Genomic DNA, 12,960 nt, shown 5'->3' on the forward strand with positions numbered 1-12,960 from the left:
AATTTCAAAAGCATGAACACATGCCATTTCATATACACAATAAGCCCAACTGCTGAAATTTCAATGCTTGGATGCATCCCATTTATATGCTACAGTAAACCCATATTTTCCTTAAATTTCAATCCATAAACACATCCATTCATGAGCCATAACAGAACCACAAAAAGCAAAACCCTAATACATTATCTACTCAGAGAGAGGTAAGACGAAAGGAAAAAAAAACCCTAATGCATTATCTACTCAGAGAGAGGTAAGACGAAAGGACAACACTGTCTATGGATCCTCCATGTCTCTAAAGGAGATGAGGAGCGTCCCGTGACCCATTAATGCATTGTCTTCTCAGGAGTGCGAGGTAAAACTAAAGAAAATCACTAGCTACGGATGTTTCATGTCTCCATAAGGCCTTGATAAATCTTTGTTTGTTTTGTAAATACAATAATTTGATTGCATTTTAACACTGTAAATACTAAAAATGAGCCCATAAAGAGCAGATAATCAAGAAAGAAACGCTTCAATCACAGACTCGAAATTAGGAATGGTGATTATTTTATAACAATCGAATCCACCTTCTAATAAAATCTGCGTCAATTCTTTCTCTGTTCTTTCCTTCCCACCAGAGCAGTGCGCCACCATTACTAGATCAAATACTAGAACTAAATTAGGATCCAGAACCGGCTTCTCTTTCTAGCCACCATTATCAATATCACCGCCTCTGTAATTGGAGTCTAGCGCCACTATGTCAACAATAATGATCTTCCCCGTCTCTGGGATCGCCTTCCTATAGTGCTTCAGTATCTTGATACAGTCCTCGTCACCCCAGTCATGCATGATCCACTAATGACATCGCACAAACAAATTGTATAGTCAAAACGTGCTCTCTACTCATTCTAATTGTATTACATGATAGCTCAGCAAGTTCAAGACTTACCTTTATGAATATGACATCCACAGAGGGCATGGTTTCAAACATGTCTCCGCCCATGTGCTCCACACCTATTTATATACATGTATGTATTTCTAACATTTTTTTACCATTAGGAATATTGAATTATATACATGTATGTTTGACTCAGGATGGATTTAAACTTTGAGTTTCATAATTTATATAATGCTTCATACAAAACAATTATCAATTAAATTTTCTCATAAATATTAAATAAATATATTTTATTCAAATTATAATTTTATATATTATAACATTATTCTTTTTAATAAATAACTTTTAATAAAATTTATAATAAAAAATATTTTTTATTACCTTATATGTAAAAATATCACTCTGCTCCCCCATCTAGTAAATAACTATAACAATTATCCGTACATTTAATCCATTATTATTAATTAATCAACCATATTTAATCCACATATTATTATTTTATTCATATAAACGTTAATTATCTTTGGGCATTACATTTTCTTAATTATCAACTTGATTGTTTGACTTTCTTTCCCACCTTTTTGAAGAAATAAAATTCTTCACAACGCTTCATAACCCTTCACGCATAAACGGTGGTTTTCTTAAACAAATCAACCAATAAAAAAATATTAAAGTTGAAGATGCACATCGGTTGACCAGAGAAATAGAGCTCATTAATTTTTGGGCCACGTTTTTGAATTGGCTTTCCTGGAAAAGCCGGATCTCTATTTTTTTGTTTGACGAATCTTGGAATTGGGATGTATGACATTAGATCCTAATTATTTTTTGGGGACGGCAGATCTTGATTCCTATCTCTGCTATTGTTCAAGATAAGATATTATAACTCGTTTTAGGAAGCCATTTTCCACGCAATTAATTTGTCCCAACAATACAGGATTTGTTTAGAAGGCTCAATACAGGATTTGTTTAGAAGGCTCGATCAGAATCTTACAGTTGTCAATTGTCTTAATGCTCCGTGAACGACAGATATCTCTGTTATGGGAGTCGTCTAACAGGGTGGAGGAATTGTCTAGATGGCCAAAAGTGGTTGGAATTTGGGCAAAAAAATTTCAAAACATCTTGTAGAGGCAGTGTTTGAATAGTGTTTTTGACGGAGGAAATGGATTCAACACCATCAAAAATGTCCAGGACTCCTCAAATTTTGAAGTTTAACAATTATAACTTGGATTTACAAAAATCCTTGCCAGATTTTCTCTAAATATAACTCGAATTTCCATAACTTTCTGGGCAACTCCTCCACTTCGTTAGACTACTCTCTGTTACTGTTCAAGACATTATAACTCATTTGAGGAAGCCATTTCCCACGCAATCAATTTGTTGGCCGTGACAGAGGATGTGCCATTGTTGAAGACGTAGAGATGGGCGTCTTCGCCAATTGCTAGGGTGGGGTAAGCCCTAGCCATTATGCACGCCTTTCCCCCTTCTGCAAAGCTCTCCACGATGGAATGATCAACCTGTTATTTCATTTCATCGCCATTGTAATGTTATCTGGACCTCCATTTTCCACAACCACAAAAAATTGCCAACAAATTAACCAATATTATGCAGCTTACCAGGATTCGCAGTGAAAGGGTCTGCCCCTTGAAGGACCCCACATGATTCACGAAGGTACCATATGTTGTCTTATCAAGGTCGCTCGCTAAAGACGATCTGCAAGCATTAACACAATCTGACAGATTAATGTGCTTTTCTTTTTCTTTTTCTTGGAATGTTCAGATTAATAAGTTATAGTGTTCATGAATTTATACCTGCTCTGGTCACTGCACATTAATATCTTCAATTCGTTTCGATAGCGAACGATCTGAAAAAACACAGCAATGCGTTCATTCAAGTCCTTGGAAGCCAAAACAAGCAACCCAAATGGCCCAACAACAGTCCTCGCAGCTGAGCCAATCCGGCTGCACAGATTTTGAGCTGTCAAATTCACTCCCATCTCTTCTTCGAACTCTGTGATTTCGAGCCTTGGGAGATCGAAGGAGACCTCCACGTCAGCCTAATAACAAAGACAAATTCACCGAATAAGTTAATAAAATGAAACCACAGCCACAGAAAAAGGAAATAATTTCTTAAAATCTGTTTAGTCATGAAAGAGATCTTTGCTTCAACTAAGGTCATAGACGGCCTGTCTGATTTCCCTCCTATAAGAATCTTAAAAACCAGCAAAAGAACTACTAACTCGATACCTAAAATCAATATTGGGACAATTAATTAGCCTAAACATTAAAACAGACCATTGAGATGTTCTGAGCAAACAATTGTTAGGTAAAATGTACTGAATTAAAAGAAATTTATTGGTGTAGTAAGTACCTGCGCTACGTTTATGCCTGCAATTTCAACAACGGATCCACTGCTGAGGTCAATGTTTTGTCTGAAAGTTTTGTTTCGACGAAGGGATTCTACTTCGGAAACTGGCCACTGCAAAAGTTGTGTTCTAGTGATGTTGTCTAGCCAGATGGTTCTTGGAATGGCCTTAACAAAACACAAACACATGCATCAAGAAGTAGAAGAAATAAAAAATGTAAACAACATATAAGACTAATAGGTGTGATCAGACTGACTTTACCTGAAGACCGGACCAGCCCTTGGTAATATCATCGGAGACGCTGTCTGATTCATTCACCCATCCCCACAGAATTCGCCGCTGCTTATATTGATCAAAAAAGGACTTGGAGGCATAGAATTTTCCATAGTCATATCTCAACCCATTTTTATCATCGTTGCTGGTGTTGTCGGGCACGTATCGATCCTGACCAGAAAAGTAAGTTCCCACTGTATAATAATCGATCATGTTATCGCCCAGACTCGCCTTCAAAACATGTTTGAGAGAGGGCCCAATTGCGGAAGTGTTTAGCCCTTTGGTCCCAGAAAGAGGAACAGGGTAAAAATCAGGACACTCCCACATTCCTGTCAAGTTCGACGAATGTAAAGGATGCTCGGCCTTCACCCAATTGACAAAATCCTCGCTTTCGTATAACAGAGCCACCCCGCTGCGATTACTCTTATTTCCAACTACAATCCTCCATTTGCCGTCCGTGTCCAGCCATCCAGTGGTGGGATCCCTAAAGAAAGTCCCATTAATTCCATCGCTTGGAATCAGAATAGGATTCTGAGGTATCTTCACCCATTCCCTCAAAAGAGGATCGGAGATATTCTTAGGAACGGCCACATTTTGCACCTGTTGGGATGAATTGGCCCATCCAGTATAAAGAATTACAGGCTTGTCTCCAGGCAGTAACATCGCCGAACCGGACCAGCAGCCCTTTATATCATACCATTCGCTTGGAACAATGGCAGGATCCAGTGAATGCCAGTTAATGAGATCCTCAGAAACAACATGCCCCCAAACAATATTTCCCCACACCGCTCCTTGAGGATTATACTGGTAGAAGAGATGGTAAAACCCTTTGTAGAACATGGGCGCTGCAAAACGAACCCAGTTCGATTTCATCACAGAGAATTTTAAATCTGAGAACTATTGAATGAATGAATTGAAGAGGAAGGAAAAGGTCACCATTTGGGTCTGTTGGAGGCTTGCGTGTAATATCCCTTCCCTTAATAATACATAATAAATAATAATAATACAAATAAGCCAACTAATAATAAATAATAAAAAATACAAATAAATAATAATAATAAATAATAAATCACTTAATAATAAATAATAAAAATAATAAATCATAAATAATAAATGAATTTAAAAATATACAAGAAAATAAATAAAAATAATAAAAAAATAAAAATAGTAATAACTATACTAAAACTCTAAATAAGAATAAATAGAAATAAAACAAGAAAACTATCAAAAAGAAAGAAATAAAACAAGAAAGCTAAAAATCAAAAGAAAAGTAAAGAAATAAAACAAGAAAGCTAAAAATCAAAAGAAAGTTGCATGTAGACACATGGAGTGTGTGCATGTGGTTCCCCTTCCAATGTTGTTCTATTTAATAGATGGTGAGGAAGATGGGAGGCATTCCTGCATTCTATCATTCTGAGATTCTATCTTTCATTCTCTTGGGAGAATGGTATACTAAGACTCAGGAGCACTGGCAGTAGTACGTTGATTGAGGGCTCGGGGGTGGCCAGTTGTAGCAAGAAGTTGCACAATTGAGCCTATGGTTGGGTGGAGAGTCGTCCCCAAAACCTTGTTGCAGATAGCAGACTGCAACCGAAATCATAGATAAGTGTTCTAATCATAGTTTTGAGCTTGAAGTTAATTAGTTGAATTGCATATTGATTACTTACATGTTTAGTAGGATGTTTACTTGATTGATTAATTAATTAGTTGGATGTTACATTGCGACATAGTCACGCAGGCAAACACAAACATAACAAAAGAGAGTTAGTATATCGGTAGTAATGTCAAATACAGGGTTGTTATGAAAAATCTGGAATAATATGGACTGTACACACCATTCATCCAATTATTCTGAGTCTGAAAATGGTAGGCCATGCAATACCGGATTTGAACATTTGTTCCAGTTGTGTTGATAGTACGTTCCAGATGAGAAACCCACATAACAACGCAGATGCCTAAACAAAGCCCTGCCAGAGCTATGAGATAGATCGGAATGCCTCAAACCCATGACCCCATTCTGTGACCAGAACCGAATACACCAAATGCTATACGTTCACATGCTCTTTTATTTTATAGCACCGGCGTGAAGGATGATCATTACTAATCAGTGCTCGCCAAAAGCCAGGGAAGAAGAACAGTCCTTGCCAAAAGCCAGGGAAGAAGAACAGAAACAACAACTGGCAGGGAAAAAGTAGTAAAAATATTTTCAAGAGTGACATAAAAGAATGGGAAAAAGTAGTAAGGCAACTCAACCGATATTTGAAAAAAACAGTCACACTTCAAATCAATGGTTGAAAGTGTCTCCCCTGATCCAACGGAGCAGGGTAAAAGTGTTGACGATTGTTGATGCATAGGAAGGCCTATCGGCCTAATTACTACTGTATAAAATTTATTGAGTTTAAAACAAATTTTGGTAGTTGAATTTTGTAGATAGGTAAATTTTTTTATATTTAATATTTCATTTTTTTACGACAATAAGAAATTTATCATAACTTAGTTGTCAAGGGATAATTATAGCTCACTACTATAGTGAATGCACTCTGACTCATTACTATTATTTAAGGAAAATTATGCCACCAAGAATTACACATTACATGTCCATAAGGGGATAGACTTTCACTCTTGCTAGATGCCTCTTAGTCTTGGGCTTGCTACTTTCACTCATGCTAATGCCTCCAAGTCTTAGGCCATTAACATATTTCTTTAACCATAAACAATTTTAGGATATACTCCAAACCCTGCTTCTCTATCCAACAATATAATTAATTCAAATTTAAATTTAAGAATTAAAAAAATTATCATTTTTTTTAACAATGAGAAAACCTATGATAACTCAGTTGTCAAACCAACACTAAGGACAATCATGAGTCATCATCATTATTCAACGAAAGCCACACCACTTGGAGTGACTAGTTAATAATTTATAAGAAAGTAAGATTTGCTAGATAAAATTTGATAAATACTATACTATATAATTTTAAATATTATTTTTTATTAATATTTTTCAAAATAAAACAAAATCATAACTTTACCTAATAACTTTAATCATAATTTTACCTAATAACTTTAAGACAAAGTCATTAAACCAGAGCAAATGCACATTGAAATTCCATGCCATGCCCCCTTAGCATTAAGAAATAAGTTTCCACGTCTAATGAGATCATTATGTTGAAAAGAATATAATGTTTAAATTATATTTTTTTAATAGATAAAAGAAAATAACCTCAGATGGATTTAGATATAAATATATCAATTATTGAAAATCATATAATATTATATATATATATGAAAATATATAAAAGTTATTAAGCATATAAAAAGATTATAATATTTTTATTCACAAGTAATTAATAAATTAGTTAAGATAGATCACTGGTTCAAGCTCTCAATGTCTTTGAATTTGAATTCAATCATTAATAACATCATCAACTTTTTTTTTGCTACCGTTACCCCCAATTCCCTATGCCCTTGATTTAATAACTCATAGCTTCATCATCCTAGCTTACCGCCATTTTAAAATTGTTACTACCCTGTTCGTAGTGGCATTCAACTTTCTTCTTCATATTTATGCTCTTGGTTCAAATATTGATGAAGCCTTTTATAATCACAAACAAAATTGTTGTAACCGTCACCCACCTATGTTGAACCTCATCCTTTTCCTTGTGAAGGTTGTTTTTAGCTTTGTTAAGAGCTGTCCTTATTTCATTAAGGAAAATGTGGAAATTGGCGAGCACCAAAATAAAAAGAGAAAATTCTAATGAATGGTCCATTTTCTATAGAATTTGGTAAATATTAATTATATTTTAAAAAGAAAAGGTTAAACTCTGTTTTGTCATTTCATCATTATAATTTGTCTGTCCAATTTCGTTTATATTTGTGAGGATGTTCTAATCATGTTCATTTTTTCTTTTTCATGAAAAAATGAAACCAAATTCACAGGTCTCTACAGAATTGGTACCAAGAGTATGTTTCGTGAAAACATGACTATATACCAAATGTGGGTTCCATGGAAACATGACTATATCTAGAGCTAAGATGTACCTACAATTAATGGATCATCATTTTGACTACAAATGAGAAATCAAAATTGTTTAGTGTTTATTGTAGTTTAGCAGCTATTGACAAACTTGAATATAATTTGTGATAATCAAAATATTATATCCTACTTTTATTATCCCATAAATATAATGGCTTAAAGCACCTAATATTAACACTCTCAAACACATTTAAGGTACAAAATCTGTGAAGTATGTGGCTAAGAATCTAGGTCCTTTTGTTGCACCTACATATATAGTTTAGTGTTATATTTCCTAATAAATTAGATTCCCTCTGGTTTAATGTTGAACATCATCCATAATTATGATTAGGATCTCATGATAATAGATTATAGAATTCCATTGGATCTATCAACAAACAAGTGTCGAGAAATGTTAATAAAATAATACTCTTCCTTTTTAGATACATTTTAAAATATGATTGTCACATTAACATTTTTGTTGAAGTTAATCAACAGTGTGAAAAAATATTGTTAATATATATGCTAAAAATAATAATATGGAGTGACCTTACTTTTTTAAATGTTCAAATTGTATTCACATTATATCTCACTATTTTTTCCCTTTTCAAAATGGCGAGAAGCATTGTTTTTCATGTTTTATCAAATTTTGGCCATGGCTAGAGTAGGATATATACTGGGTATAATTTGATGCAAAATCCCTCTAGAAAAATATTGGAAAATATAATCAAAACACTTATATCTATTGGTATCACATTGTGCTCAATTTATGTAGTTAAGTATTGATTTTTCCACTCTCTTGATGAACTTTAAAAAGATAGTTTAGAGGGCTTGTAACATTAATACTTTATATTTCATATAGAACATCACTAAATCACTAAAACTATATATATATATATATATATATATATATATATATATATATATAAAAGTTCAAAATGCAAGTTTAAAATATAGTTTAATGAAACAAAAGAAATAATACAAGCTGAAAATATCCTACCACCAAATAACTCCATTGACCAGTTATTTGGCATATTTAACAATTGCAAAATTGTATCTTTGGATTTTGTAAACACAAATGGATAAGTAGGATATCCCACTATCAAATAAATCATATCAAATAACTCCATTTGTGAGTTATTTGGCATATTTAACAATCGTAAAATTGTATCCTTGGATTTTGTAAATACACATGGCTAAATAATGAGACTATATATAACTACTAAATATAAATTTTGAGTTAGAAAAACATGTTAAAAATATAAATTCATGAATATTCAAAAACATTTTAGCTATAAAAATATTTTCCATATTTGATAAGTATTCTTAATTTGATACATAATTAAATCACTATATTTCTTATAAAACAATACTAAATCACATTTATATAATTGGAAATTCAAAAGACATTTTATTGAAAAACACAAGACGGTCCAAAATTCCTTCTATCAAATTACCCCATTAGTTGGCATATTCAACATTTACAAAATTACATCCTTCGATTTTGTAGACTGATATTTCACAAATGCACATGCAACGGAACTATATTTAAATACTAAATATAAATCTTAGAGTTCCAAAAATTATTAGAAGTATAATTTTTTTATTTTTTATTTTAAGTTTGGTAGGACCTTTCGTTTTATTAACATAAAAAAACACGTAGATTACAACCATATGCTGAGTGGTTAGGTGGCCTTAACCTTCCCAGTGGGAAACTAGGTATGTTGGCCAGCTAACGACATGATACACCATCCAGAAACAAAATAGAATAAGTTTATCCATCCATGCCAAAAAAGAATGATTGTCCTTAAACTTCCTAACATCTAAATATTTGTATACATATTGAAGGTACTGAAAAGATAAAAATTGTTGCATATACTCGTAAGTATAAGAGAAGTGATACACCAGGCTATTCTTCATCTTCTTAGTCAACCAAAGCCGCATTCTTGACACTTGACCCGGGAAGTTCAGATTGCTGAATGCATGGGATATGCCTTTCAACATGGCTAAGGTGACCACTTTGTTGTTGTAACTGAAATTTGATTTGCTCAAAATATTTGCTATAGTCTAATAGATCCTGAGCATTCGTGGTCAATCGTGGGGGGATATGCTACAGGGCTTTAACTAGGAAGCCATTGAACAACCAATACAAGTGCACAATCTACTTATACTGGGAGACCTGACCCCTAGAATTCCCTGGATTAGGCACCAGGGTCTACTAATAATCTAAGTCAATGTCTAGCAATCCTGTTGTATCATTTAACTCTTCTTACCATTTAACAATGAGTTGATGAACTAGGACTGAGCTTGCGTGATACGCTGTAGCTAATTCTTCAGTAATTTAGGAGGTGGACTTGCGTCCACGCGATTTACCAGAAGATGTGTTGGGGTTATTGGAGGTACTAGCCGAATTGGCATTCTTTCCGCACCCATAAGAGCCTCGACTACTATGGCTTCTTCAAGAAGCCAGTCGAGAGATGATGTCACATTGATGACACAGATAAAACAAACTAAAACCCCCAAATTGATACCCAGAATACCGACCCAAAACAAGCCACAACCCAGGAGCAGAGTGTTGTTGGGGGTTGCGTCGGAGAGGAACTGTCAAGTTAATCGATGGTGAGAACCAAGCCCATATAAACCCAATGTTGGCCCCAATTGTAACCCCGAAGCCTTACAAAGAAAGCATTATAGTTTTCATAACCATGAGTCTAGCGACAATCAAACTGGCGGAGGGTAGAATGATCATCCAAACCATTGTTTTGCATAAACCTGAGAATATTCGGGCCATAGCCACAAAATGCCAGAGGAGAACCATGGTTGGGGCGTCCGTAACAAAACCAGGGAGACCATAAGCGGCATATCGGCCTAATCAGCAGAGCACCCATACAAGCCATCTTTCAAGCAATTCAGAGAAAAAACATGGGAATAAATAAAGCAAGACATCTTTCAAGCAAGTCTGAGACGGACATACCCACTTCTAGAGAATACATTTCCAAGCCCATTTTATACAAATCATATCCCTTCTCCCATGAAACCCGTAGACAAGAAGAGTGCACCATAACAGAGAAATAAGTTAGAAGACTGAGCACATACCCAAGACCGATGACCTGAACCCACAGTGAATGAACTAGAGCCCCGCAAATTTTCGCCACAGAAGTCTATCACAGGTTGCAGGGATGCTCAATTCCAAACTTATGCCAAACACATACATGAAACAAAAACTTATCAAATTGAACACCAAAAAGCCTGGGAACATGTTGCGTTAAATGAAACTTGCCACCTTCATAAGTTACATTGATTTCATTAAGACGTGTTGCCACCGCTCCATGTGATACGAGCATGTGGAGGGTGGCAACAAATAGCCTTGGAATCCGAATGATGTCCATCATACTATACTGTGACTGCTATTAAACCGCTCACATCGTGATCAGAAAATAAAAAATATAAATTTATTTTAAAAGAAAACATTTTAACCATTAAATATATTATTTTTTATTTATTTATTTATTTATTATTGTTATTATTTTTTTTTTTCTTTTCTGTTTTCTGGATTTAATGAACTTAATTAAAAGTTATATTTTTCATATTTAATGAACATGATTGATTTGGAACTCGTTTACCAATGAATAAGGATTATCCTGCGGCAAACTAAACCAGATTCGTAGGTCTCCCTACCATTAACAACAATGAGAATATGTTTGATGGAAATATGATATGCAACTAATTATGGATCATGGTTTTCACTATGACCATAAAATAAAAATATTTTAGTGTGTTGTAATTTATTATGTATTTAGAAACGTTATCTTTGTATCTGAGTCAAAATCTTATATATTACCTCCATTGTTTAATTAGTGGAGTGCCTATCACTAACAATTGAATATGTATCTAGGCCTTTGTTACGATTGATAGATATAGTTTATTATTATGTAAACATATTTGGTTTGAAGTTGAATGCCACTCATAATTGTGATGAGAAGTTTACTTAAAATAGGTTAAAGAAATCAATAAATCTATAAACAGGCAAGTCACTAAAAGTTGTTTGCAATATGATTACTTTTATTAAAATATTTTACAATTTTACAAAATATTTTTGAAAAAAATATGAAAATAATTATATACATTATTTTTATATTTATTAAAGTATTATTAATTTAATATAATAATAACATTTTATTAAATATAAAAATAAATGAACCTTTGAATTTACATTATATTTCATTGTAAAGTGTTATTAAACCTAATATTAATGCTGAAATTTTATTAGATACAAGAGTAAGATAAATTTTTTATCTGTTGTAAATTCCATATCATATTTCCTTCGAAAATGAATAGAGTACGTGTTTTCGTTTAGGATATGGTAAGAGTAGGGTATATCTTAAAAATATTTTGAGTAAAAACTGTATTGAAAAGTATGATAAACATATATATATGCGAAATATTGATTAATACAGTGTAGTTATTGGTGATTAATTATTGATATGTTTACTTTGGTCTTTTCAAACATATATATGCGAAATATTGATTAATACAGTGTAGTTATTGGTGATTAATGATTCATGTGTTCACTGTGGTCTTTTCAAGATTTTTAAAGTATTTTTTATAGTTTTAATATTTTGTATTTTTTATATAAGTACATTAAATTATTATAATAAAAAAATAATTTTTTTATAGAGAGAAAATACAAGTTTAAAAAGAGAATGTAAATGTACCATAAAATTTTATATAAATAAAAGTTTAAAAAAAATTTCGCTAACTAATTTTTTTTTTTTTAAGTTTAGTAATATTGAGGTTATAGTATGGTCATGTTTAAGAATAATATTTAAATAGAGAAGGAAATTGAATCAGTGTATCAACATCTAAAAGTATATTAATAACATATAAATCACCATTTATTCAAAACCTAATGAACAATCAACTTTTCACAATTAAATTTATAATCAAATTAAATATAAATATTAAAATTAAAAAAAATATATTAAAAATACATTTATATATAAATAAAAGAATACATATAATTTAGATGTATAAATTAAAATCTAAATAATATTAATATTAATTTTGTTGCAATAAAATAATTTAACCATTCAACTCATTTGAATAAGTAATATGAGTGATTCAATCAGTAATAAATATTTTAGCCATGTCCCAAATAGTATACTATGTGAAAGACGTGTGAGTAAGTAATAAACATGATATAGTATACATATGTTTTCGAATATTTCAATAGTTTAGTAATAGGGTGGAATGGTAAGTGTCATTTTTTCCATATATAAATATAAATATTATATACATAAAATAGTTATATAATATTTCCGAATTGGATTATATTTATATATATGAAATCGCTATATAATATTAAATATTAAATATTAATATTTTTAAATTAAGTTAAATAATTTTTTATTAATATTATAATAAATTAATTTA

At 32.3% G+C, this 12,960-nt stretch overlaps 1 protein-coding gene across 1 annotated transcript; it reads right to left on the reverse strand.

The window, feature by feature from the left end:
* Positions 1-2,211: 2,211 nt before the first annotated feature.
* Positions 2,212-4,458, reverse strand: LOC149252086 (beta-fructofuranosidase, insoluble isoenzyme 1-like). The gene is made up of 6 exons (XM_089454069.1): positions 4,449-4,458; positions 3,501-4,357; positions 3,245-3,406; positions 2,686-2,930; positions 2,491-2,587; positions 2,212-2,391 (listed from the first exon to the last, which is right to left on the reverse strand). Exons 2-6 carry the CDS (start codon positions 4,350-4,352, stop codon positions 2,212-2,214), a joined length of 1,536 nt encoding a protein of 511 aa, XP_089310195.1. The 5' UTR covers positions 4,353-4,357; positions 4,449-4,458.
* Positions 4,459-12,960: the final 8,502 nt, after the last annotated feature.

Source organism: Pinus tabuliformis, chromosome 7, assembly GCF_031772625.1.
Source record: "Pinus tabuliformis cultivar Carrire ecotype Pingquan chromosome 7, CPIR1, whole genome shotgun sequence".
NCBI classification, from domain to species: domain Eukaryota; kingdom Viridiplantae; phylum Streptophyta; class Pinopsida; order Pinales; family Pinaceae; genus Pinus; species Pinus tabuliformis.

What these genes read in the sequence shown, in the direction of transcription:
- LOC149252086 (XM_089454069.1), bottom strand. Translation starts at nt 4,352, where the DNA reads ATGTTCTACAAAGGGTTTTACCATCTCTTCTACCAGTATAATCCTCAA. An exon ending in AGGGCTGGTCCGGTCTTCAG is followed by an intron (nt 3,407 to 3,500) that starts GTAAAGTCAGTC and finishes TGTTTTGTTAAG; the next exon opens with GCCATTCCAAGAACCATCTG. An exon ending in CCCTTTCACTGCGAATCCTG is followed by an intron (nt 2,392 to 2,490) that starts GTAAGCTGCATA and finishes ATGAAATAACAG; the next exon opens with GTTGATCATTCCATCGTGGA.